Raw genomic sequence first — 27057 nt, forward strand, 5'->3', positions numbered from 1 at the left:
CACCTCACCAGACTTAATTGCACTTTCAGGGTTACTTAATGGAAAAGATTTCCAGTGGAGCTTTCATTTCATTGCTCCCTCCATGCGCCTCACTCCAGACCTGTCAGAAGTGCTGCTCCTCCTCATGCATACAGACAGGGCCCTGATCTCTGCCTTGTCCCTAATTCCAAAAAATAAGTTCTTATGCACCACAAGCTTTTCTCTTCCCAGTTCCCTGTTCTAACTCACTGCTCAGCTAATGGTTACACGACTACCACAGAACTGGAGTCCAGAGATCATCAAGTAAAAAACTGCAACAGCTAAAAGATATTTACATCCCCAGACCCAAAAGTGTCTGGGCTCTACAAAAACTGACTTTAATATAACCATCTATTACTGTTAAATGCTCTCAACAATTGGTCACCTGTCTCTTGGATGCTAAACTAGTAAAAGAAACAGGTACCTTAAATAATCTGTCTTTGATAAAGCTTAAAAAGATGTTCCAATCTCTCTGTCTCTACCATTAACACTAACCAATATAAGCAGAGTACTAAACACTACAAATGGTCACTAATCTTCTCATGGCTGCTTCTTAACATGTTCAAAATTTTTCCCAAGCTCCAGAAACCAGCTTAAATTCATCTGGACAGGTCATATCTACTTCAGGCTTTTTCTGTCTTACCAGCATCCTGTCAGACACAAAAGTGGCCAGAGTGCCAAGCCAAGAGGGATGGACGGCTCCAGGGCAGCAGGACAGCCCACCATCCCAGGACTCCTGTTTACATCAGAAGGCCCCCTTCCCTAGCCCCCTAAGAAGCCAACCAATGCCCACCAAGTCAGTTGGAAGCAGTTTTTGGAGAGAAACAACACCCCTATTCCTATTCACTCACTTTTTATAATAAGCAAAAAGTCTGTAATGTTAGGATCCTGCCCTCTGTCCTCAGGGTCTTAAATCTTATGTCATCAGTGGGTGCTGGTGACTATGTAGCAGCCACGTGGTCAAGCAATCTGCACCTTAAAAAGCTGGATGGGGACCCCCACCCTCTCTCTCTGTTCCCTGCTCTCTGCTCTGCCCCTGCCATCTCTCCCTCCCCCCAGACCTGGCTTTCCTCTTCCCCTCCCCCCTTTCCTCCTAATAAAACTCTAAAAAGTACCACTGGGTTCTGTCATGACCGTGACATTTCCACGTGGTAACCAGTGCTGCAACCAGTGCCGTTTATCATAACTATCAATGAGGACCTGAAATTTGAGGCCAAGATGGCCTGACTTTAAGATCTGATCTCTTTCTGCTTCCCATGGTCTAACTCTCTGATAGATTCTCCTTCAACCAAACCTTCAGTCAGGCTCCTCAGTCTCTTGTGATAGGCCAGGCAGTGGATTTCACTCTCTGTTCTTGAAGAAGCCACTCTGAGCAAGAATTATGCCAAGTTACTTTAGCAAAAGTAGTCTACCTTTGATGTTACCACCCACCCCTACTCCACTTCTTGGTTCTAATTCCCATTTTTCATTGCTAGAATTGAATCTGGCTACCATATTGGTTTCCTCTTGACACCTGTCTTTTGGGTTGAAATCTGTCCTGGCATCTACCCAGCCTTCCCTCTGGCTTTCGCTTCTTTCCAGTAACTATTAGTGGGTGCCCCTGTCAGTCAGACTTACGGAAGCACAGGCAGAGGTTGTTCCAAGGGAAAGGCACTAAGGGATGAGGGATAGCTACTCTACTAATAGAGATACTCAAGACTTTTAGGTACTCAGAGATACTTTGGTCCCTCCTCCCAGGATCTGCAGTAATGTGGAGCTGAGACATCTTGGAGGCCTCAATTCTAGTATTGGCTGGACCTAATTAGCTTTGGTATGGGACCAAGCCCTTCTACAGAGCATTTCTTTGTTAACAGCAACCTGGCAGGAATATTTATCATTTCAGAAACTGAGAGGGCCTGGCTCTCCTCCTCTTGACCCTGGGGCTGTCCTTCCCTCAGATGTTAATCTATAAAGCCATCCTAGCCCTGAGCCTCATCTGAGGCCTGGCCTAAGGCAGAACCCAATCTCCACTCCCTTGGGAGCAGGGCTGGCATGAAATTAACACCTGGAAAGAGGCCAGATGGAAACCTAGAGCAACAGCTCAGAATGTCACATGTCAGATCACTTAATTGGGTAGTCATCTGAAGAAGGGTTAGTGAAAAACACACTGTACTAGGTGTGAGGAACTAATCCGAGAAGACATTTCAGTCTGCCTGAACCTGTCTTAGCGTCAGCCAGCTGCAAGCCAATGGCCTGACTAGATCTTTCCTCTGGGGAGAGGCCCTGAAATGGCACCTAGCTAATCTTCACCTTAGATCCTGGGCAGTCAATCATTCTTAGAACTGCTGTGGTTCCCAACCCTGAATGCCCATTGTGTGCACCCACTCCTGAACTGTGAGGCGGTGTAGCGAGCAGTGTGGCAGTTTCCTGCTCACACTCTAGTTCTGTGTACACAGGTCCAGTCCTGGCTTTGCTGTGTGACTTTGGGTAACTTATTTCTCTGTGCCTCAGCTTCCTCATTCTGCAGAAGATAACAGTACCTACCTCCCAATGGTGTGATGATAATTAAATAGGATGTGTAAAGATTTGAGGATAGTATCTGGCCTTAGAGTTACGATTTTTCTCCACATTCCAGTCCATCTTTGGGTTTTGTGCTCGGCTTGTTGCTTATTTTTCCCCCACACTGTGTCCCCAGATGCAGCACCCCCACTCCCTACACCTAAAGACGACCTGGCTCTCTGTGTGGAAGTGGTTCAGGATCCTGTTTCTGCACACATTGAGCCCCACCTTGCTTCCACTGCTCTGCCCATTCCTGTCTCCTTAGAGCACCACAGATCCGACTTGACCTGAGCCAGGAACAGCTCCCCATCCATCCAACTCCCTTGATCATGTGGAAGAGACTTCATTTTTGGGCAGAAATTTTCATCCATTCTACCCAGACCCTTGAACCTCCTGTTTTACTGCCTCAGGGAGGTAGATGCCATGCATGCTAACAAAGGTCGGTATCTAGATAAATCAACTAAAAAATTCCATACTTTTTCTTGGCAGAAGTAAACACATATGGAATTATTAGAGACAGGAACAAGTGCTACAAAGACAATCAAACAATGTCACGAGACCAGGACCAGAGGGTGACAGGGATCTGAGCATGAAAGATGGGAAGGAAGCAGCCATCGGACATTTGCTAGGATGACTGCTCCAGCCTGTCTCAAATCAGAACACACCAGTGAAAGACAAATTCCTCTTGAACCGCATATCTTCCTGAGTTTCCAGCATCTACAACTAACAACACAACTTTTCAAAAGAGTAGTTATCTTTTTTTCTGTTTTCTCTTCCCTGCTCCCCAGTGAAACATTCATAAACTCCACCACATGGTCCTCTGCTAGGTCTGTCAGGTCCAAAGGAGACTTCCTTTCCCCAAATTCTGGTGGTTAGACAAAAGTCAGCATTCTTTGGGTACTATGAAAGGAGCCATTTTCCTTATCACTGGCAGAAGAGGCAAATGGCTACCTAAGGTCCTATTAGCACACCAAAGCTCATGCTGGCCTGCAGGCTCCCTCAGTATCACAAGTACCTGTTACACATTTCAGGGTCCATGGTGACATCCTGGCTCTTCTCAACTCTCCTCCTGCCCTAAACTTCTTCAACTCATGCTCCCACCCTCGCCCCCCGGCATCCACTCATTTCTGCTTCTAACCCCGCGATTTCAGCTATGCTTCTCTCTCTTGGTCTTTCTGTCTCCCTCACTTGCTCCCCTGCTTTCTCCCTCTCTGTTCTGCTCCTGCTTTCCCTCATGGCCAGGCCAAGTCTACCGGCCATGTCCAGTCTACGTTCTCAAACAGTGAATTCCAGGACAATTAGGGCTACACAAAGAAGCCCTGTCTCAAAAAAAGCCAACAAACAAACAAACAAACAAACAAAATAAAAAACTAAGCCAGATGCCTGTTTTCTCCGTCATATCTACAATAAAAACCTCCCCCTTAACCATATCACAGAGTAGTCATGCCATCCGTTTATACAAGGTCACTACCAGCCTTCTTAAGTCACCCTACTGACCCAGGGAGATCGAGTCATCTTAGTGGCTGGAGTGGTTCTGTGCATTCCTAACCCTAATTAGTTTTCTCTTGATTCCATGGTCCCCCGATATGGTCCCCCTACCCCTTTCCCCTGAGCTAGATTTTTATGTTTCTATTTTTTTAATTTTTTAAATAATTTCAAACATGGATATTCTGAATTTTTGCTCACTTTACCCCCATTATTCTCATTTCCCTCTGTCCCCCTTTAGAACCCTTCTTTTCCCCAACAACCTCCCCTACTTTGATGTCTTTTTTTTTTTTGCCTCACTGAGTTTAACTAAAGTTGCTTATATAGGCATTAGTTAGGGTTATTTACTGGTACATGGGCAACCTGTCAGTGGCTACATCACTAAAGAAAATGACACCCCCCCCCCAGCACTCATTACCTGCCCATAGTTCCTCATTGAGGGGTAGAGTCTCATGAGCTCCTTCCTCGTGTATGACACAAAGCAATGGCCTAATGCAGCTACAGTGAGTTCATGAATAAAATGGCCCTGCCATGTCCAGAAGATGCTATTGTGCATTCTTCCTCCCAAACATCTGGCTCATGAGTTCTTTCCAATTCCCTCTTCTGGATGTTTCCTGAGCTTTGGAGCAGTTGATAATAGATGTCTCATCTAGGGCACAGCATTCCACATAGACAATTTTTTAAAAATCCCAACTCTTTACATTCATCTTTCACAGCCCAGCACAAATTAACAAGAGGTGTCATAGATCCATGACCACATGTTCCCTGTATAACACATCCTTTAGAAAGTGGTTTGCAGTCAGGTGTGGTGGCAAGGGGTGGAGGCAAGAGGAGCAAGAGATCCCAAACAGCTTTGCTATATTGTGAGTTTCCAGACCAGCCTGAGTTACAAGAGAACCTGTCTTTAAATGCTTAGCCACACCAGGTGGTTGTAGTGCACACCTTTAATTCCAGCACTCAAGAGGCAGAGGCAGGCAGATCTCTGTGATTCGAGGCCAGCCTCACCTACACAGTGAATTCCAGGACAATTAGGGCTACACAAAGAAGCCCTGTCTCAAAAAAAGCCAATAAACAAACAAACAAACAAAATAAAAAACTAAGCCATAACAAAGTAAAACAAGAAGTCTCATTTATAACTACTCTATAAATGTAAATTTTGCATCTGTTTTGTAGTGGTTCTCAACCTGTGGGTCACAACCCCTTCCACAGGGGTCAAACAATCCTTTCACAGGGGTCACCCAAGACCATGGGAAAACACAGGTATTTACATTACAATTCATCACAGTAGCAAAATTACGGTTATGAAGTAGCAATGAAAATAATTTAATGTTTGGGGGTCACCACAACATGAGGAACTGTATTAAAGGGTTGCAGCATTAGGAAGGTTGAGAACCACTGGTCTACAGGACACTGTACATTTATTATTGCTTTCCTATGATGTTCTATTACACATAACATATCTAGACCCTCCTTTTATTGCTAATGCAAGAACTGTGCGGTTACAATGATCAGACACCTTGCACTGAAGACCCTTCCTATTTATCTGGCACAAATGTATTTATACATATATCTTTCAGGACTAAAAATGAAAGCAAAAACGATTTCTTTAGAAAGCTTCTCTCACATCCTTTAGCTTTAGGAGAAAATGTAATGCCACAGTTTTTGCTTACAAAGTGACATTTTGTATTGAAACTAAGTCGACTCCAAATAGAGGTGTAGTGATTTAAGGGCTGGAAAGGGAGCATGTGTTTGTGTTTGGTATCCAGTGCTATTCATTGTCCTCAGTTACCCAGAGGGCTGTAGGTATGCTGGAGATGGACAGAAAAGGGAGAGGACAGGGAGAGGTGACAGGTAGGCATTGTTAAAACAATGGGCACGACTTCTTAGGCCAACTTTGAGCAACATGTTGAATATTTATCATTTGGAAGTGGAGTAGATTCAATATCCCCTTGCTAACTTCTCTCTCAGAGCATTTCCTGGTTGGGTGGTGTTAGTTTACTGAGCATGTGTTTAAAATCTAATGTCTCCTTGTTGGGCCATTGACTCCAAGGGAGCCTCTAAAGGTCAAGAAGCAATTTCTTACCCTCTACAGGCCAGCCTCTCTCTGGCCCCCTTAGTAGGTACTCACCGAGGTCGGCGGAAGGTCAGACCATATTGCTGACAGGCCAGCCCCACAGTGGGTGTGTACACAATGGGCATGAATTTCTCCACGTCTGAGGTCAGCACCCGGTAGAAGAGCTTCTCATTGCGGTCTTGGAGAGTCATGAGAATGATATACCTTGGAAAGGAAAGAAGAAACCAGCTGATCCAGGGACACTACTCTTTGGCAGATCTGGGATGACGTCACTGTGCTTAAGAATGGAGGCCTTGCCCAGGGAGGATTTACACTCAGGGTTAGCCATGCCCTCAACCCTCTGCCAGGATAGGGCATTCCATTTCCCTAGCTCTTTGTGTACATGTCTCTCCAATTCTATACTCTCCTCCCCTCCTCACTGAAACATTTACCAGCATACCACAGCCTGCATGGCTGGGGAGCCCTCTTAGCCTTTCTCCCAATCACCTCTTGAAATGAGAGGCTCTTGGGAGTGAGTTAGGAAAGTAGTGAGCCAGGAGCAAGCCCTCTAGAGCTCTTGGGAATATGCACACTCATCGCTTCTTGGTTCTAGAGCATCACTTTAGGCAAGTAAGTGAGGCCCATTAAGCTGAAAAGCATTGAGATGGCGAGCATTAGAGAGTGTAGCTTTTATAATTTCATATTTGAAGCAAATATTTTACCTTGGACTCTAATTCTTTTTGGTACATTTAACAGGAGTTTCTGATGGAGTTTGGGCATGTATCTATTAGTGTACTCTATTGTGTAACTTCTGGTTTGCTCTTCAAGATGACGTGACTAGATGAACAAGAGGGAGAGAAATTTTGAGTTGGTAGCAATATGGTCTTGGAGCTAATGTGAGTCATAGCCCTGGGATTCAGTGCATTAGGAGTGAGGACATGAATGTGGTAGGGACAGGCTTGTTAACTGCATCTCAGAAGCTATGGGTGCCTTGGAGGAGGCACTGGGAACTACATACAGAATGAGCCTCATGTGGTACTGAACTCTGCCCTTCCTGGGCATTTAGCTCTAGCCACTTAGCTCTATGGATATAGAGAGAACCTTTATCTTCTTCCTAAATAATCTGCTAGAGCCCATAGCAAGATGACACAGTTTCTAAAACAAACTTACACAGAGTTTACTACGTCCCAGGCAACATTCTAATCACATCACAAAGATATGCATTTAATTCTCATAAAACCCAATGGGTCATGGGCACAGTCATTATACAGGTGAAGGACAGAGATTGGCAGACTTTAGTTATTCAGGGCAGGACAGTGGGTTTCACTCATTCTAGAATTAGTCTTAGAACAACTAGGCTTTGCTGTGCTGATATGGTGTGTACCTGGGTGGTGACTACCATCTTTTGTAACACTTAATGTTGACTCGAAGACTCTGGAACAAGATCTTTGTGGTTGTGTCTCCACTGAGGAGTATTCAGAGGAAGCAGTGCTCTTATTTGCTGCCCATGACCCTCAACATAGCATCTAGATCCTTCCTAAGGCATCTTTTCTCCATTTCCCTAGCTGTTTGTGTACATGTCTCTCCAATTCTATATTCTCCTCCCCTCCTCACTGGAACATTTACCACAGTCTATATGGCTGGGGAGCTTTCTTAGCCATGGTTCCTTTTGCTGTTTTTCTTAACAGCCCCAGATCTCCCGTTTTTTGTCCCATCTCCTTTTGCTCAGTGAACTGCCCTCCTCCAAGCCCTTGCTGACCACTGAACTGTTTCATAGGGGCTTCTGGGGCTGATTCATCTCTAACATCTCTCAGATGGCCTCCCAGACTCCGCTAGTTGAATCCAGGTTCAGTTTAGCTGGACTTCTGTTGTAAGCCTCGTCTCTAGGGAGCCCGTAACGCTTTTTAAGGACGGAGCTGGATCTGAAGTCTCTCGGGGCTCTCAGCCTTTCCTAGCTACAGAGAAATTAGAAACCCTCTGGGGGCCACAGGGTTGGGCAGCTCAGCCTCAGGACTGGGCACAGAGAACAGACTGCAGCCACTGACTTGTCCAGGTCGCTCGGCTGCTTCTCATAGTATCTCATGATGCGGAGGAGCTGGACATCCTGGCTGAGGAAGCAGGGCGGGATCAGGCCATGGATGCCAAGCTGCAGCCTTTCTTCGAGTGTAAAGGCCATGCCCTGGGGAAGAAAGGAACACAGACTTAATGAACTTCCAGGAAGCCAAGGAACAGACATTCCATCTGTGGCCAGCTAAAGTTCTTGTCAATCAGAAAAAAGAAAAATCTGCTGTTTAAAGGGGGGCTTTCTTGTACTAGTTAAGCCGAGGCCCCTGATCAGACAAATGAGGAAGACAGTCACTTCAATCAAGTCTAGATTTTGCTTTTTTTTTTTTTTTTTTTTAAAAAAAAAGAAGCTGAGATCCACAAAAAACCAGACTATAGAATAATGTTCCTGTCTATGCCCTCCTCCCCTCTACTTTTCCTGACTAACTTTTTACACTAGCGTGGTATATGCATCAAAGTTAATGAACAAACAGACCCATTATACAATTAATGCTTGTAGCTTATTCAGACTCCCTCCGTTTTTTTTTTATCTCGCCCATGTGCTATCCAGGATTCCATCCAAGCAAGCCACATTATGTCTAGTCATTTCCTTAGGCTTGCTTTAACTATGGCAGTCCCCAGATACCCTCAGCTTTTTATGACCTTGACCTTTGGGAGAGCGTTTGTCAGGTATGTTGGATGATACTTCTCTATTGGAACAAGTCCAGCTTTTCTCACAGTTACAGTGGGGCTGGAGGCTTTCAGGGGAAGGCCACCAGAGGAGAGGGCATTGTCTGTTGGTGTGGATCACAACCACCAAGCTGAGGTAGTGCTTGCTAGTGTCTCCTGCTTTGGAATTATTCTGCCCTGTGAATTGGTCTGTGTCAGAACTGATATATATTAGGATAGACTCATGGACTATTGTTCTCTACCTTGGCTTATGATCTAACACTCCCTTATTTACTTTGTTGTTCCAGCTTTGGCCTTTGGGAACTCTTTCAGTTGATTCCAGTATCTTTCAGTATCTCTTTGACACATCCCATAATACAGAGTTTTGTTTTGTGTTGAGTAATTCCTCACTTTCTGACACTCCAGAATGCTCATCTTGTATGTTGCCTGTTCTGGTTCTAGAAGCAGCCATTTCTTCTAAGAGCCCGGAGTTCTTTTCCCGGAGTTTGGTATTAGAAACCAAGGTTTGGCATCTTTACCTTGCTGCAAGGTTTCCTAGTTTGCACTATCTCTCAGCTTATAAAGCAAGGACACATAAGCATGCACTATAAAATGTGTATTAATACTTATTTGCAGCTGTTTCTGTACCTATTGGAGCCTGGATTATGTTCATACCAAAGCCTGTAACTCTAATTCACACCACATGGATCATTCTAGCCTGATCATCTTGCTGATCTATAAATTCTCACTCAGTCAGAAGTTCACCTCCCAACATCTGTCATCTGTTTATTAATCTCTTAGTTCCAGCACACACATACAGTAGAGTCAAAATTCTTAACTGTGGAGAACAACTTTCTAAGACAGGGTACGAAATTCCTTTGGCTTTTAGTCTTACAGACTCCATTAATTTCCAAAGCTACTTAAGGAGACACTTCCCTCTCCTCCTCCTTCACTGAGATTGTTATGTGAATTTATAACATGTACAGAATCCCATGGGCTTTCCCTGTGCATCCCTTCTTGCTTTGCCAAGCCTCTAGCAGCCACCCATCATCTTTTGCTATCCCTACAGTTCCACCTTTTCTCGAATGCCATGCAATTGGAGTAAGAGAATATGCAGGCTTTCTGGACTAGGTTCTTTCTCACGTATGAACCCAGTTAACTTTAACCTAGTTTAAGTTCTCAAACTCGAGCACTTTAAGGCTTTTGTGTCTTTCATGACGACAGCTCATTCATTTTTATCAACAAGTAACATTCCATTTTGCATGTATGTCACAGTTTGTCTCTAAATACGCGGTTTCATTCTATATTTCACTTACAACCACTCTGTGAGGGACATTTAAAAACCTCCACTTTACAGACAAAAGGGCTAAAGTAGAGGGGTTACCTAACTTGCTTTATACTGAATTGCCTCTTAAAAGCAGGGCGTATCCTGTAGCCAGTGAGTGTATTTGGCAAGGTAGTTTTACCGTGATTATCCTAGGTTAGATGGCAGCAGATTTGATCAAAGGAAAAGAATTGGAGGGAGGGAGAATGAGTGAGTCCTTGGCACCTTCTAATTGCCTCTTGTATGTGGTTTGAAGGCCAGGGATCTCTGGGACGGGGCTCCCCATAGATTTATAAAGTGGTAGCCACAAATCAACTTCTGCATGTCTTGAAGACCATTTCTTCTCTGGGAAGTACATGAACTGTGTGAAAGGTCTACCTTAAGACAGGTCACTCTCTGTTTGAAAAGATGATACACACGGACATGGCCAAAGCACTCCACACAAATCCCAAAGTTGCTTTACCAAAGATTTTCCTAAGTTACTGAAAGGTTGGAGACGTGGGGTTAAGAAGGGGCACTGAGGGGTTCAAAGAGGCAGAATGAGGGGTGCTGAGGCAGAATGGAGAGGTGGGGTTTAGGGCAGGTGCTGAGGCAGGATGGAGACTTGGGGTTCAGAGGGGGCACTGAGGCAGGATGGAGATGTTGGGTTCAGAGGGATCACTGAGGCAGAAAGTCTTTTTGGGTAAGAGATTTACTAGAAGAGTTATTAATGACACAGTTGTACATATAGACAGATAGACAGCATGTCAGGGACATATGGCAGACAGCAGACCCATGAGGCAGAGTGAGACTCCTCTTTAAAAAAAACATTTTTTTTTGTTTTTAATGTTATAATTACAACATTTTCTTATTCCCTTTCCTCCCTCCAAATCTTCCCATATGCCCCCTTGCAATCTTTCAAATTCAAAGCCTCTTTAAAAAATTGTTATTACATATATATGTTTATATGTACTATGTGTGTGTGTGTGTGTGTGTGTGTGTATTCCTAAATATATAAATACAACTTACTCAGTTCATACACTGTTACTTGTATGTGTGTGTTTTTATGGTTGAGGGTCCTTTTTTATAAATCTCAGAGGAAGTGGTGGTGGTGGGGTTTGCAGCCTATTTCTGATTCCACGGTGGTAGGGGGAGGAAGGGAATTCTGGAAGGAATATGCTATTGTGAGGATGTGGGAGAAGAGGGGCACATTTAGTTTTGGCAGACCTCTATACTGGTTGGGGATATGCCTGCAAATGGTATAGCCTTGTGTTATCCTGGAGTCCGGTCCCTTGAGCCTGTAACTCCCTTGGAAAAATGGCAGTGGCCCCGTCATTCTCAGGAAATCCAGTTACCTGAAGATTCCTTTAGAGGGTTAGATTCCCAGACAGGTTCTTGGTAGCCACATTGCCATTTCCTCTATAGCAGTCTTAAGAAGGAAGTTGCTGCAGGAAGCTATGGCCTGATCAGCCTGTAGCCTCAGACCTACCAGTTACCAGCTTCATACATCCCTGGTGCTTGCCAACAGCTTTGGAGGCAGGGGGCACCGTGCTAGTTCCCAGATTCCTTTGCAGGAAACTACCTTGCCTGCAGATTGGTCATCTTTATTTTTCTTCCTCAAGACAGGGTCTCACCATGTAACCCTGGCTGTCCTGAAACTCTCTCTGTAGACAAAGCTGGCCTCGAACTCACAGAGATCTGCCTGCCTCTGCCTCCCAAGTGCTGGGATTAAAAATGTGCACCACTACGCACGGCTAGACTGGTCACTCTTACCAAACACCACTGGGTAGGTGACTCTTAACTGATTTGGAAAGATTGTGGTTGCCTCTCCTTGGCCGCAGGGATCCCAGGGATCCCAGACATTTAATTATGACATCATCTTTGTTAATGGCCACTGTGGCTTTTAATAACAGCCTGCTTCTCTCTACAAGCTTAAGTGTTTCTCTTGGCTGACTTCCATCAACTTCTTTTGTATTTGAGGGAAACGAGTGACTGTTTAGCAACTGGTAATTTTAAGGATTTAAAGAACTTGCTTCTAGAAGCTCTAAATTTATAAACAGGCAAAGCAGAAAGACAATTTAGCAGTCCCATGCCTCCAAAAGGGTAAGTACTTATTTTTTGCAGGAGGTATGGAGGACTGAACCCACAGCCCCGGGCATGCTAGGAAACATTTCTCCCGAGTTATATCCTCAGCTTGCTCCTAGCCTTCTTTTTATTTTAAATTTGAGACAAGGCCTGACTAAATTGCTCCAGCTGGCTGCAACTCACTAAGTAGCTTGGCTTCACTTGAACTTGTGATCTTGCCTTGGCCTCCAGTACTGGGACAATATAGAGATCTTAAAGACCATTCCCTATAGCAGAGGGAAAATGGGCTAGGACTTGCATTTAGTGGCACTCAGACTCTTGGTCTGCGTGTCAGAAAGCCAGTTTTCACAAAGTATACCAGAGGTCCTTCAGTAAGAGTGGGGATTGTACAATATGGAGGAGTCAGTAATGGGTCACTTACTCATCATTGCCACATTGAGAAATTACAGCTTTTCTGTGCTTGGTAAACAGAGCTACAGATGATATTATCTAGTTTTTAACAAAACCCTCAAGATAGAACAAATGGCTTTTGGAAAATGACTTGCTCTCATAATTAAATTTCAACCTCATTGGGGCTGGAGAGATGGCTCAGTGGTTAAGAGCACTTTGAGAGGACCCAAATTCAGTTCCCAGCACTCACATGGCAGCTCACAACCATCTATAACTCTAGTTCCAGGGTATCTGATGTCCTCTTCTGACCTCCAAGGGCACCAGACACACATATGGTACACATACATGCAGGTAAAATACTCATACACATAAAATAAAATTAAAAAAAAACTGACCTCATACTCAAGTGGCATTTTTCAGCTAAGATCTGCATGTGGGGAACTACCAATTGTTAATGAATGTTGAAATGTTTCAGCTGTTTGAGATTTCCCATTCAAGTGTCCATCATCTCCTCTGGGTTTCCCCAGGGAACCACTGGGCTGTTACAAGACCCAACAACCAGTGGGCTGCCACCTGTTTAATACCTGAAGGCTTGTGGCCACTCTGACTATCAGTGACTGTGCTGCATCTGTTTTAATATTTTTCTTATTGTCCCCGACTTTGCCTGGCTCATCATCCCCCTTCAAGCCCAGGCTCTGAACTCTATTTGCCAAGCTGCCCATGTTCTCAGGACAAAACTTACTGGTATCAGAGAGGGGATGTTTGAATATATCTCACCATCAAACGCAGGGCTCAGAGGCAGATCAGACTCTGTCCTAGGCCCTGCTGTTCTGAGATCTAGGCTTTCTTGGGCCTTTGCTCCTGATGACTGAGCTTCTCTGATTTTTTTTTCCGATCCCCCTTGTGTCTCTGGACCCAGAGCTATGTGGTTCATTTGGCAATCTCTTCTTGTTTATTTCACAAGCATCAGTTAATTCCTATCTGTGCCAGGCCTGCCATACGAGGCACTGGAGTGCCAAATAGTCTCTGGTCTCTGTCCTCATGAATTTACTTAAGTAGACACATGGGTCATCGTGGAAAAATGATCATGGCCCCCTGCCATGGTGGGTGAGGCTTTAAGCATTAAGTGAGCAGCAGATTTTATTATTATTATTATTATTATTATTATTATTATTATTTTGTTCAAGGGAGGTGGCACAAGAAAGCTCACTAGTAGATGCTGGAGATGAGCCTTAGGGGCACTTCAGAGTCAGGCAGGGAGCAGGGGTTGAAGTGACATCATCAAAGTGTGACTGTCTGTCCATAGGCTCTGACAAGGCTGGTGCACCCGTTACTCCAGGCATTTCCCCCTCATAGTCACATTCATTCTGGCTGTCACAACCGGACTCACACCAGTGCCCATGTCTACCATGCTCTGACTGCTTCCTGATGCTGGTCTTCCAAATCATAGTCATCCCCTCCCAGCGGCTTTCCCTGACACCCTATGTCATATAGATACACTAAGAGTCTATGACTCTTCGACCAGTCCATGCCCTTCTGCAAACAGGTATGTCTGTACTTCTGAATTTATACATATGGACCACAGTATGCGCAGAGTTGTTTCCTCTCACCAACATAATTATTAGCAGGAAGCATTAGCAGACACATGTGTCCCAGGCTTTCTGTCCCACACATTACATCATGCCCTTCGCTGACTGTTTATATGATTACCTGCTTCCTTCATCAATCAACTATAAAGCCTAGAGGGTAGCAAAGGTGAGTCAGGGCTGTGTCCTCAGCCCCAAGGCATACAGTTAAAGCTGATGAGCTGTTAGGGGACTGGATGGCATTTCCTCCTCCCTTTGAACATTACTTCTTGACTCTATTTGTCTGAGACTTTCAAGACTTAGGGTGACGTGATTTCTGGTTGGAACCGGAAGTGGGATTACTAAGACTGCCATTCTCTCTTTGTATCACATTTCTGAGGGCTCTTAGCACACTCCTGGGATGGATCTATGGAGTCTCAGAAATACAAGCTTTGGGAGGTCTCTGTAGACAAAGACCTGAGAGTAGCCTTTCTCCCAGATGTACTTCTGTTCTCAGGTATAAAATTACATACCCAGAAAGCCATTTCAAGTTCCCCAGTGGGGAGTGGAGGAGAGGGCTCAGGGCTGGGCTCTGCTACCTCCAACTGCACTTATATATAGGAGGCATGTGACTTTGCAGCCACATATGCCTGGAAGTTCATGCTCAGGTTTGCAGATACAATTGGGCATTTCTTCCTGTGATTACAGACAGAGCATGGAGGTGCTGCCATCACACAGGCAGGGTGGGGAGCAGGAGAGAATCTGGAAGATGAGAATTCTACATTCGGTTTCTACTGACTGTGTGAGCCTAAGGAAATCACCTCACCTCTGAGATTCCTCATTGCTCTGGGCTGTTGAAGCAGATTGGAATATGGAAGTTAAATTCATTTTAGATGAAGTGTTTTCAGGTTGTGGTTATTGAAGTTTCAGGTTAAGGACTATAAGCAATAGCTATTTGGTATAACTAGGAAAAACACTTAGGTGTTTATTTCCTTTCTATGCAGGTCAATAAATTCTTTCACAGCAGAGACTATATATAAATCAACTGTGAGCTCATTGCCTGGCACAGTAGCCAATACAGAGCAATCACTTAATACATACATGGATGGGGGATGAATTCATTTTGCAAGAAAACTATAAGACAGAAACTAATTTAGATCCTGTGGAATCTGAATGAAAGACATAGAATGTTCCAGATATCTATAGGCCCCAGGTGAGCCATTCATACAGCAAACTTGTAGTAGTGGGCCCTCACTAATATATCAGTGCATTGGTCTGTTCAGTGCTGCTATGAGAAAAATGTGTATTTGTCTAGACAGATGCAGTAGCCACTGGACACATATCTCTACTGAGCACTTGAAATGTGGCCAATATAAATGAGAAACAGGATTTTTAAGTTCCTTTTATTTTAATTAATTTAGTAGAGAGACACATACTGCTTTGGACAGGGCAGAACTTTCTCACACTGGCGGTCTTTCCCAGCCAGGCCTAGTAGGAAGCATAGGAATCGAGATCTGGATAGTTCTGGACCACTGTATACGTGCTGGAAAGCAAGGGACTGAGACATCAGATCTGTGGCCTTGTGTCCTGCCTCAGCTGCATAATGAAGATCCTTGAATCTACCACCATGCAGAGCAGTGGTTCGCTGGGTGGCTGAGGGAGCTGGGGAGATCGGAGCCAGAGGTACGCTCAGTGATAGACCAGCACCCTGAGGGCTTCAGTTGCACCTGGGTGGCCATATCAGAAAAGGTTCCTTTCAAGGAATTTAGCATCCTTCTCTGGACAGCCCAGTGGTGTGAGGAGCTTCAGGAAAGCCTGTTTTTTTTTTGTTTTTTTTTTATATATGATGGATGATTTAAAATTTAAGGATAAAGAAATAACTTTAAAAAACCCTGCTAAGTATGAATACATGCAAACAAAACCTATGAGGGGCCAGGAATTCTCATAGAAAGACTCTTTCTTCCCAAAAGCCTACATGGACATGCTTTGCAAATATTGGAGTGTCTCATGATGGAGCTCTGTGGTTTCCGGTATGTACTTACACAAGTAGATGCACTCTGAAGTCATTTACAACCTGGTCTGGGAAGGCTTTCAGTGAAGTGTGGCCACGGAGAGGGGAAGTAAGAAAAGTCAATACAAGAGTGGGAGAGGCTCGGTGGAGAAGAAGAGTACTTGTTCTTTCAGAGGGCCTGGGTTCAGTTTCCAGCATACACGTGCTGGCTTAGAACCTTCTGTAACCCCATTCCCAGGGAATCTGATGCCCTCTTCTTACCTCCATAGGCACCAATCATGCATGTGGTGCACAGACATTCATGAAGGCACAGACACTCACATATAAAATAAAACAAACAAATCTAAAAAAAAAATTGATATAAATCTTTAAGGCACCATTCAAGATGCTTAATGGGAAGGCTTCTTAAGCTGTGGGCTTTGATGGAGGACCTCAGTAAGAGACTTTTGCACAAAGGTGTCTTGAAGTCCTAGAGATATAGTTCTGTTTGTAAAAACCTCTGGGCAGCACCCAAGCCTGACTGTGTTCAAGCTCAGCTGGAGCCTATTTTGTTTCAGCCAGGGCAAGGTGGCAGTGTGGCTGGGATCCCTTAGTGCCTGGAAAGCGGTCACACCTCTCTTTGCCCTTCAAGCATCCCAAGATCAACTTCTGCTAACATTTAAAAACATGCTTCTAACAGCAGTTATGCCAATATAAACAGCTAGTACAGGCAAGCCAGTTTGGAGAATGTGCTCTAGGAGTGTCTTTCTCAGCTCTGGTTCCAGTACTACATCTCCAGGATAGACCCATTTTACCAAAGACACATTGTACTTCAGCTACTTTTCCCCCTCATCTTCATGTAACATCACATAAGTGAGCTGTGTTTTTCCAGGCCCTAGTTTCACCTATTTTGGCAAAGTGCACAATACATGCTTCCTCTCTTCTGTGGGAATGTAGATGGTTCAGCAAAATTAATACCCAAGGAAGTAATGGTCACGTGTAAGGGCTAGAGATGTTAGTAATTACAGGAGAAACAGAGAGAGCGCCATTCACTCCTTTTGTCAAGATAAAAAGTGTATCTGGACCTGTTGGTTTTGGGGATGATGTAAGTACTGTGTATAGGAGAATTTCAGAAAACAGAGACAAGTAGGGGATCTATACCAGCCTGGGATCCCCACAGGCTAGGTTCAGAGCCTTATGCTCCTACAGAATCCTGTGTGTTTCTCAACCAAGCTTCAACCTCTTGCCTTGAAAGAGCTATTTGTCAGTCCATCTTCCTTGAAGACAAGGGCTTGAATTGGTCTTCATACCTTTACTCCTAACATAACTCCAGTTTGTTTTTGGTTTTTTGTAACTTATATAAGAAGCATGAGTGGATAAATGCAGTATAGGAGTCTCATATTACTAGGAGAGCTGTGTGGTAACACCTTTTCTTACCCATCCTATGTGTCACGCCACCAACTGACACCACTGTCACAAATTTTCCACCAAGGGATTTCTGTGAATTTCAAGTAACACTAGTTTTGTGACCAGTGTTTAGTGAGCACCCAACAAGTGTCAGCTAATGCTAGTCATTCCTTGAAGATAAAGGCAACAATGTGACTAGGTCTATGAGATGCTTAGAGAAAAGTGGTTGGGGAGGCAGACAAGCAAGGGTTGGTCAAGGTGAATATTCAGCAAGGTGACTGACCATGGAGAGAAAGAGTTATAGAATTTGCTATACAAATATCATGCCAACCAATACTCTAAATTCTCCTCATCCTCAACAGCCCTCCAACAGTGAGGGTAAGGGGAGGCCATGGGTAGAGAGGAGGAAAAGAGGGGTGTCCTTGCTTGGAAACTCTCTTGCCTGCTCTACCTCCACTTGCCCCTTTCTCCCAGGACCTCTTTCAGCTGAAGGCTCAAGCCAACTTCCTTTCCTTTTCCATGTCATGCCCCCCTGACTGAGCTGGTACAGCTCGGACTTACTTGTGGCCCCCTGTCTCCTTCCTCTGTGCATTTTTACCAGGAGCAATGATAAGAAGTATTTTTCTTCTCTCTGCCGTACTGCACCACCGTGAGTTCCTTGCAGTGGAGCCCAGGGTGGAAGTTTCCCACTGGCTGGCCTTTTCTCTCTGGGCACGTCTTTATTTGGGGTTCACTTATGCACATTAACCTCAGTGTGGTAGACCAGTAGTCTCTGGTTGGTAGATAGACAGACAATAAGAATCACGTATAAGCCGGGCGGTGGTGGCGCACGCCTTTAATCCCAGCACTCGGGAGGCAGAGCCAGGCGGATCTCTGTGAGTTCGAGGCCAGCCTGGGCTACCAAGTGAGCTCCAGGAAAGGCGCAAAGCTACGCAGAGAAACCCTGTCTCGAAAAACAAAAACAAAAAAAAAAAAAAAAAATTAAAAAAAAAAAAAAGAATCACGTATATCTCTTCAAAAACCGGTATTCAGTCTGTAAGACCAGAGAGTCATGAGTCTTCATAAATTCTTTATGTGATTCTGACACTATTCAGATTTGGGGACTGCTGTCCTAGGACTTTTTTCCATCTGAGCTTTTTGGAAGGGAAGAAGGAGGTAGGACCCCACAAAGAAGAGCTTCAGGGACAATGTAAGCTTTCTTTGTTCTACCCTGGCTCAGTCCAGTAGCTCCATGGAAGTGGTGGTTGCTCAACATCCAATTCGGCCATCTTTCCCTCCAAATCATCAGCCAGGTCTCTGAGATCCCTGTTGTGGCAGAGCCCAGGTCTCCATACCCCCACTCAGTGGGCAATATTGCCCTTCTGAACTACTCCAAATTTGGCTTTAACCTTCAGTGGACACCTGTAATTTGAAACAGGCAAGAGGTTGCTTGATCATGTGGAGAAACAAGATTGTTTAGGAAGCCCTGGGTTCATTTTACTTGATAGAAACTATATATCCAGGGGAATCAGGAAAGCAACATCAAGTAAGACCCTAGGGCCACACATACAGCTTTGTTGAAGCCTTCACAATAGTCTACTAAATCAGAACGAGGAGCCTATCATCTCTAAGTCTGAAGCTTAGAATGCTTTGCTTATCAATGTCTGACATCCTTAGAAGAGAGGAAGACAGTTTTATTCTTGTACTTGTTTATTAAATAAATTTCAGATTCTTCTTCTGTACCAAGTACTTTGCTAGATGCTTGAGTGGCCACTATTTATCCTCATCTGTGTGGATAGGTCCTTAATCTTCACTTGATATTGGTATCAAGGTTGTGCCTCATGTCAAATATTAATTAAGATGAATTTACTGCTTGAGAGGTGAAAGGAATCTTGGCCTAGTATTTTTGTTAATGATAAAAAAATGCTTTGCATATTTTATGGCTTTATTGCATTAAAGATGTTCTCATATGACTTATGCCATTTGAGCCTAGACAGGGCAGGTGTTATTATCCCCATTTACAGAAGAAGAAATTGAAGCTTAAGTGTGTCATGGGGATGTAATTCCCAAGGGACATTCAGAGTCACATGAAAATAATGGCTGTTTCAACTGCTTTTCTCTTGGAAGACTAGTTTCTGCAAAAAATGTTGTTAAGAACCATCATGGGGAGAAGAGTAGAAGGATCTGCTCCCAAAGTATTTGACAACTCTGGAATTTTGGCCCCACTGAACAGGAGATGAATAGACAGAAAGATTATGAATCATTCTCTTGGGAAAATTCAGTGGCACTCTGAATGCTGCATGACCTTGTATTCCCAAGCGTTTATTATTTAAATTTTAGATAATGTTATTCTTGGCACCCTGCTGGCTCTCACTCAGCTGAACCTCACCAGGATAACAGCAGAGAGCAGCTGAGAACAAAGGAGGCAGTTTCCTTCCTCCAACAACATAACTGCACTTTGATGGGTCCAGGCTGGGAGGAGTGGGTCAAAAAGTGAACTATGATTAGAGTAATAAAACCAACAGACATGCTTTGGGAGGGGCTCAGAAGTGACCTTGCACATGCATACCTGGTGTGTGTGTGTATGAGTGGGAGGAGGTGCCAGAATGTGATAGAACACAACTAGACAAGCTTATCAATAGTGTCATTCTCTAGCTGTTAATTGAGCTGTTCTAGGCCTTCCATGGACCCAATCCTCATTCTCCTGGGTCTTGACCAGCTCTGTTATCTGACCAGGTAAACCAGGAAGGAGGTCATTTTTCTAGGGACAAATGACCATTGTGTATCACAGATAAGGGTAACCAGTTTCTCTCTGTGTCTTGTCACCAGGAGGTATGAGTCCCAAGATCCAGAATCCATTGAGGAGTGGGTTTAGAACAACTATCTACATCTAAGTACATTGTTGGTGTTCTGGTTAGTTTTCATCAACCTGATACAAGCTAGAATCCTGTGAGAAGGGAGAATCGCAACTGAGAAACTGCCTCCATCACACAACCTGTGGGCATGTCTGTAGGAGCACTTTCTTGCTTGTGATTGATGTAGGGGAGCCCAGCACACTTGAACAGTGCCACACTCATGAAGGTGGTCCTGGAGTGTATAAGAAAACAAGATGAGCAAGTCTTGGGAGCAAGCTAGTAAGCAGTGTTCCTCCATCATCTCTGCTGCAGTTCAAGCATCCAGGCTCCTCCCCTGAGCTCCTGCTTCCGTGTGGTGGTTTGAATGGAAATGGGCCCTATAGGCTCATATATTTGAGTACCTGTCCCCAGTTGGTGGAACTGTTTAGGGGATGATTAGGACCTGAGGCCTTGTTGGAGGGAGTCTTGAGGTTTCAAAAGACTTGTGCTATTTCAATGTGTTCTCTGCCTTCTGCTTGTAGGTTACGATACGAGCTCTCAGTGGCCACTCTGCTGTTTATTGCTTGCTACCTCTGCTCGGCCATCATGTACTCTAATCCTCTGAAATGTAAGCCTAGTTAAACCCTTTCCATTATAAGTTGCCTTGCTCAGGGTGTTTTATCATAGCAATACAAAAGTAACTGAGACCCTTGGCTTTCGTCGATAATGGACTGTAACTGTATGCCACATACACTTTGCTCCGAGTTGCTTTTGGTCGTGGTGTTTATCACAGCAGCAGGAAGAAAACTAGGATTGTCAACATCTGCAAAGAATATCTATTTCTTTTTTTTTTTTTTTTTTTTTTCCGAGACAGGGTTTCTCTGTGTAGTTTTGCGCCTTTCCTGGAACTCACTTGGTAGCCCAGGCTGGCCTCGAACTCACAGAGATCCGCCTGCCTCTGCCTCCCGAGTGCTGGGATTAAAGGCGTGCGCCACCACCGCCCGGCAAGAATATCTATTTCTTATGAGAGTGGCTTCCAAGCTATCTAAAAGGGCTACTGTTGGGTCCAAAGGAGACTCCAATTCCCTAAACTCCAGAAATGGACTCAACCTGGACTATAGGAGCATTTCTTGCAGTTAGAGAAAATCCAGTATTTCTCAGGAACTTGTGAATCCAGTTCCCCTCTACCAAAAGGAGTTATTTTCCATGGGACAAATGGGTATCTGTGGTGACTATTAGTACACCAAAACTCATGCTGACCTCTAGGCTCCCTCAATATCACAAGTACCTGTTATACATTTCAAAGTCCATGCTGGCTCTTCTCAGCAGATCCCATCCCCTCCCCTGCCCTAAACTTGTCCAGCTCATGGACTTCCCTCCCCCAGCTATTCTTTCTCCTTATAACTCTGCTGTTTCGCTTCTCTCTCTCTCTCTCTCTCTCTCTCTCTCTCTCTCTCTCTCTCTCTCTCTCTCTCTGCTGGCTTACTTCTTTCTCTGCTCTCGACTCTTCCAAATGCCTTTGGCTGTTCTCTCTGTCATATCTACAGTAAAAACGTTCCCTTTTACCATACCATGCAATGGTCATGTCGTCAATTTAGGCATCTACCACTACATAAAGTAGGCCTTGAAAATATCCCCATTCTGCAGATCAGAAAGCTAAGGCTGAGTCACTCTTAAAGTGGCCCTAACAAAGTACAGAGATGAATCTTGAGTCTCAAGTCCGTTTCAACATGCTGGCTCTTTAATTCATTTAAACATTCATTCATTTAACAAGCACACTTTGAGTAGCAGATTTATCCCAGGTAGCTGGTGTTTGAGAGATCATGCATATATATACATATGTGTGTGTATACATACATACATACATACATACATACATACATACATATACAGCCTTTACCTTTATAGATCACCAGTCTAGGAACCTTTTAATACAAACCAGTTTCCTTTACAGCCTTCCTATTTCAGAAGTCATTTAGATTTTTGTGGTCTGGTTTGGGGCCTGAAAATTTGGGAGATCAGCAGAAGAGCAAGAAATGCACAGGGACCTCTTCTGCTGCACTTTAGGTGTGCACAGAACAATTTTTCCCTAAGAGGCAGGGGGCCCAGAAGCAAGGGCGAACAGGCCTTGAAGTTAGCTCCTGGGTTCAAATGGTAACTCAGCCTCACCTGTTGTGCTCGTGGAAAAATTTCTAAGTTCTTTGAGCTTCAGCTTGCTGCTCAGTAGAATAAAGATTGTAACATCCACTTCAAAGGGTTGCCGGGAGCCTGGCTTGGAGCCTCCCGGGTGATATGCCTGGCTAGTTGGTGGTTAGCACTGTGGTAAACACAGCTGTGACTGGGCCCTTTCTAAATGCCTTGTAGAACATGTGGTTTCCCAGGCCTCCTACGTATTTCTTTTAAAAACAATCCTCATCCTTCTAGCCTTTACCCTCAGTTGGTTCTACTCATTCCTCAGTTCTCAGAGTTGAGATACTATTTATTTGGGATATATGAGCTAGTGCTCAATAATTTTTAACTGGTGACATATCCGGATCTAAATGGAATGAAACAAATGCAAAGGGAACTGGACTGAAAGCTGAAGGTTCAAGATTGCCTTCTGAATGACAATTTTGTGTTTTATTAGATTTATATTAAAAGAAGGAGGTGGGATCTCAAGCCATGTGCGTCTTTGTCTTCATCAGCGCTTAGCTTATATAATCAACACTGAGTTGTTTTCTTTGTTCCCTCCTGAGATAGAATCTGATCCTAGACTTGATGAATTTTAGTATCCCTTCTTTTTAGTCCTCATTTCATAAACTGGATTAGCTCTGGGGTCTGTGTGCTTAGGGACTAGTTGCACATGGTTAAAGCACTCTTGTCTGTTCTTGTTTTCCAGGAATGTCACTGGAATTCCTGCACATGTGGCTGGGCTCTTCTAGAGTAACATCTCCTGCTCTGAAGGAGGCCATGTTGACATTCTCTGAGACCCACAGGGTGACCTCTCCTCTAACTGCTCCAAGGAAAACAGCCCCATGCCAGAAGCTATATTTAGTGTCATTTGGCTAACAGACTCTTCTAAAACCTATATCCTGTGATAAGTAAAGTCAACATTTAAAAGCTCCTTTAAATGACTTCTGCTACCCCTCAGGGATAGACTTCAACATAATGAACAACTTTACCATGCTTAGAGCAAGCATGTTTTCCCATGCCTCTGTGTGTGGATGTGAGAGACCCTCTGTGGGAAAGCCTTCCTGTGCCTGTCTGCCAGTCACTAGAGTAGGTTAAAGGGGAGGGCATGAACTTAATGGAATATTGATTCTCAAAATTCAGTGTGCATCAGGAGCACCTTAGTGACTGACTTGTAGTTCAAGTCTAAAAACGATGACATCAGCAGGGTTATCTGTATCAGAAGGGAAAGTTTTGCTATACTTAAGCCTCAACTCTCAACTTCAGGAGAGAAGGTGACTCCCCCAGTCTTTGAGAAGTACCTGAGCTGACATAATTGATCAGGAAAACTTACAAAGGGGAAACGATATGTGAAGATGCACTTTTTGAAGGAGAAGCAAAAAGGAAAAGCACTGTTATTTGACCTAACTATTAAGATAATTGACTTAAAATATAAAAATTGCATATTTCAAAAGAAGTGACAGCCCTGAAATGACACTGTTGTGTCATGGTCTGTGAAGGAGATGCATCTAGGAGGAGAAGAAGAAGAAAAAGAAGATAAAGACCAGGAAGAGGAAGCTGGGTAGGGGTTGTCCAAGTCAAGTGACTTTGCCTTAGAGGCAGTTAAACCTTGGTGAGAAACCAAGACTAGAGACTGGCTTCTTATAGGAAACAAATCTCTGAGCCATACCCCTCTCTCTCCCCTTAAAGCATTTTAACGATTGAAGATGAATACAAACCAGATAACCTAAGGCTTATAAATAAGGGCCTTAGAACAGATTCCTCACTGCTGTTTCTGTTGAGTGGAGGCATCCTGTCGACCCTGCTTAATCAATTTTATCATTGTTTCTTCCTCATTTCCTTTACTTATTCATTCATTCATTCATTCATTTTTTTTCAGTGAGTGCATACTATGTAGCATGTACGATGCTAGAACCAAGAAAAGAAGTGGAAAGTCCCAAAAATAATACTCATTCAGGTAGAACTCACTCAAAAAACACGAGATAAAGTGATTTGCCACTCATTCAAAACAAAATGATACCACTTCTTATATAAAAACTTGTGGAGCGAGCAACTACTTTGTATTATGTAGTAGAGTAGGCAGTGGGAACAAAGTTGGAAAAAGCAGAAGTGCACTTTCAAATGAGGATGGCAATACTATAAAATTCCCCAAACAGCTGTTGTAGGAAAGAAATACCACAAGAAGAAATACTACAGAGCCGTTATAGACGATGCTACAACAGTATGTAAAGATCTGGAAGCCTGGATATGGGTGATTTTGGGGGTGTATGTGATTAGATGAGGCTTCCACGAAGAAGCCATATTTGAAATAATACCTGGAAGATAAAGAGTTAACTAACTTCAACAAGAGTGTTGGGACCGGGCGTGGTGGCGCACGCCTTTAATCCCAGCACTCGGGAGGCAGAGCCAGGCGGATCTTTGTGAGTTCGAGGCCAGCCTGGGCTACCAAGTGAGCTCCAGGAAAGGCGCAAAGCTACACAGAGAAACCCTGTCTCGAAAAACCAAAAAAAAAAAAAAAAAAAAAAAAAAAAAAAAAAAAAAAAAAAAAAGAGTGTTGGGAAAACTGGATATATACATGCAAAAATTGATATCGGAGTCGTAGGCAGAGAAATGGATTAAAGAATTAAAGCAATATTTCCCAGGGAAAAAGCTTTGCACCTTTGGCTTGGAAAATGATTTCTTCTTTTGAATTGATGCAAAAATCCAGGAAACAAAAGTGAAACACACAAGTGAAATGGCAGGAACTCCAAACCCCAGGCTCAGCCAAGTTAGCAGTCAGCACCATGCCTGGTGATCTGAAGAACCGAAGAACATAACTGCAAACCACGTAGCTTAAAATATAAAAGGAACTTGACTCAGGGGAAACAACAACAAAAAAAGCAAAATCAAAACAACCCCAAACCTAGCCTGGCTATTGGGATATAGCTTAGTTGGTGGTGTGTTTGCTTGGTACACATAAAGCCATGCTTAGTGTTCCAGTACCACATTAAACTGGGTGTAACTGTGTGTCTATAATCCCAGTGATCCAGATAGACACTGAAGTTCAAGATCTTCTGTGGTGGTTTGAATGTAATCAGTCCCCGTAAGCTCATAGGGAGTGGCACTATTAGGTGGTGTGGCTTTGTTTGAGTGGGTATGGCCTTGTTGGAGGAAGTGTGTCACTGTGGAGACAGGCTCTGAGGTCTGATATATGTTCAAGCTATGCCAGTGCCTCAGTTCACTTCCTGTTGCCTGTAGATTAAAGATGTAGAACTCTCAGCTCCTTCTCCAGCACCATGTTTGCCTGCATGCTGACATGTCCCACCATGATGATGATAATGGACTTAACCTCTGAACTGTAAGCCACCCAATTAAATGTTCTCCTTTATAAGAGTTGCCGTAGTCATAGCAATAGAAACCCTAACTAAGACACCATCCTTGATTACATGCTATGTTTGAGGCCAGAATTGAATACATGAGATGCTATCTTCAAGAAGGAGACAAAAGTGAAACAAACAAACAAACAAACAAAAATCTCACCCCCAACAACCTGAATAGAATAAAATAGGGGCAAAGGACTTGAACAGACATTTCTCCAAAGACCAACAGCCGGTCAACAGGCACAAGATGTTCAGTGCCATTAACTATTAGGAAAATGCAAATTAAATGTGCTGTCACTTCATCTGTGTGAGGATGGCTATTATCAATTAAAATATAACTAGTTCTGGCTGGAGATTTTAGAACACTGGAACTCTACCTTATTGGCAGAGATATAAAATGGTGCAGCTCCCATGGAACAAAAGTAAGGAGATTCCTCAAAAACAAAACAAAATAAAAAGTCTACCATATAATCTAAGAACACTGCTCATGATGTTTTTTCAGAGAGTTGAAATCAAGACCTCAAATACATATTAGCATTCTACGTTCATTTCAGCCCAACATTTCAAATATTGCTTGATAAATGAATGGATTAAAAATATGGTATACATGTTCAACAGAGAATGCTGTTCAGCTTTGAAAACAAATGCAACCCTGCAAAATTAAACAACATGGAACCTTGAAGTCATTTTGCACAACAAAATGAACCAGTTACAGATGGACAAATCCTGCACAATTGCACACATCTGATATTTACCAAATAGTCAAACTGGTGTAATGATGGTTCCATCGGCTCAGCACAGGATGAAATAGGTATAAAATTTCAGTTATGCAAAATGAAGGTCTAGAGATCCATTGTACAGTATTTGCACTTATAATGGATTACAGTAACATTTTAAGTGTTTTATATTTATTTGTCTGTTTTAAAAGGTAGATCTTGTGTTAGGTGTTCTAAGATAGTAGTTGTAGTCATAGTAACAAATAGAAACTCTATGGTAAAGAACAATTCTACATTTTTAATTATAACAACAATAATGACAGCTAATTAGGCTGTGTGGTTGAAGTAGAGTTCAACTGTGCTGTCTAGATGGAGATCAGTAGGTTTTCAAGGCTTTGGGAAGGGAAGGAACATAGAGTGTACCAGGCTTATGTGGTGTGCAGGTGGCTCGCTC

At 43.6% G+C, this 27057-nt stretch overlaps 1 protein-coding gene across 1 annotated transcript in view; it reads right to left on the minus strand.

Annotated features, from left to right (window-relative positions):
• Me3 (malic enzyme 3) overlaps positions 1–27057 on the minus strand; it is a 201871-nt gene that overhangs the window by 102733 nt on the left and 72081 nt on the right. Inside the window, exons 3-4 of the mRNA XM_028894969.2 lie at positions 8140–8273; positions 6170–6319 (exon numbers count right to left, since the gene is read on the minus strand). Of these exons, the coding sequence (XP_028750802.1) occupies positions 6170–6319; positions 8140–8273 (284 nt within the window). The remainder of the gene's footprint in view (positions 1–6169; positions 6320–8139; positions 8274–27057) is intronic.

This window comes from Peromyscus leucopus, chromosome 1 (genome assembly GCF_004664715.2).
Source record: "Peromyscus leucopus breed LL Stock chromosome 1, UCI_PerLeu_2.1, whole genome shotgun sequence".
Taxonomy (NCBI): domain Eukaryota; kingdom Metazoa; phylum Chordata; class Mammalia; order Rodentia; family Cricetidae; genus Peromyscus; species Peromyscus leucopus.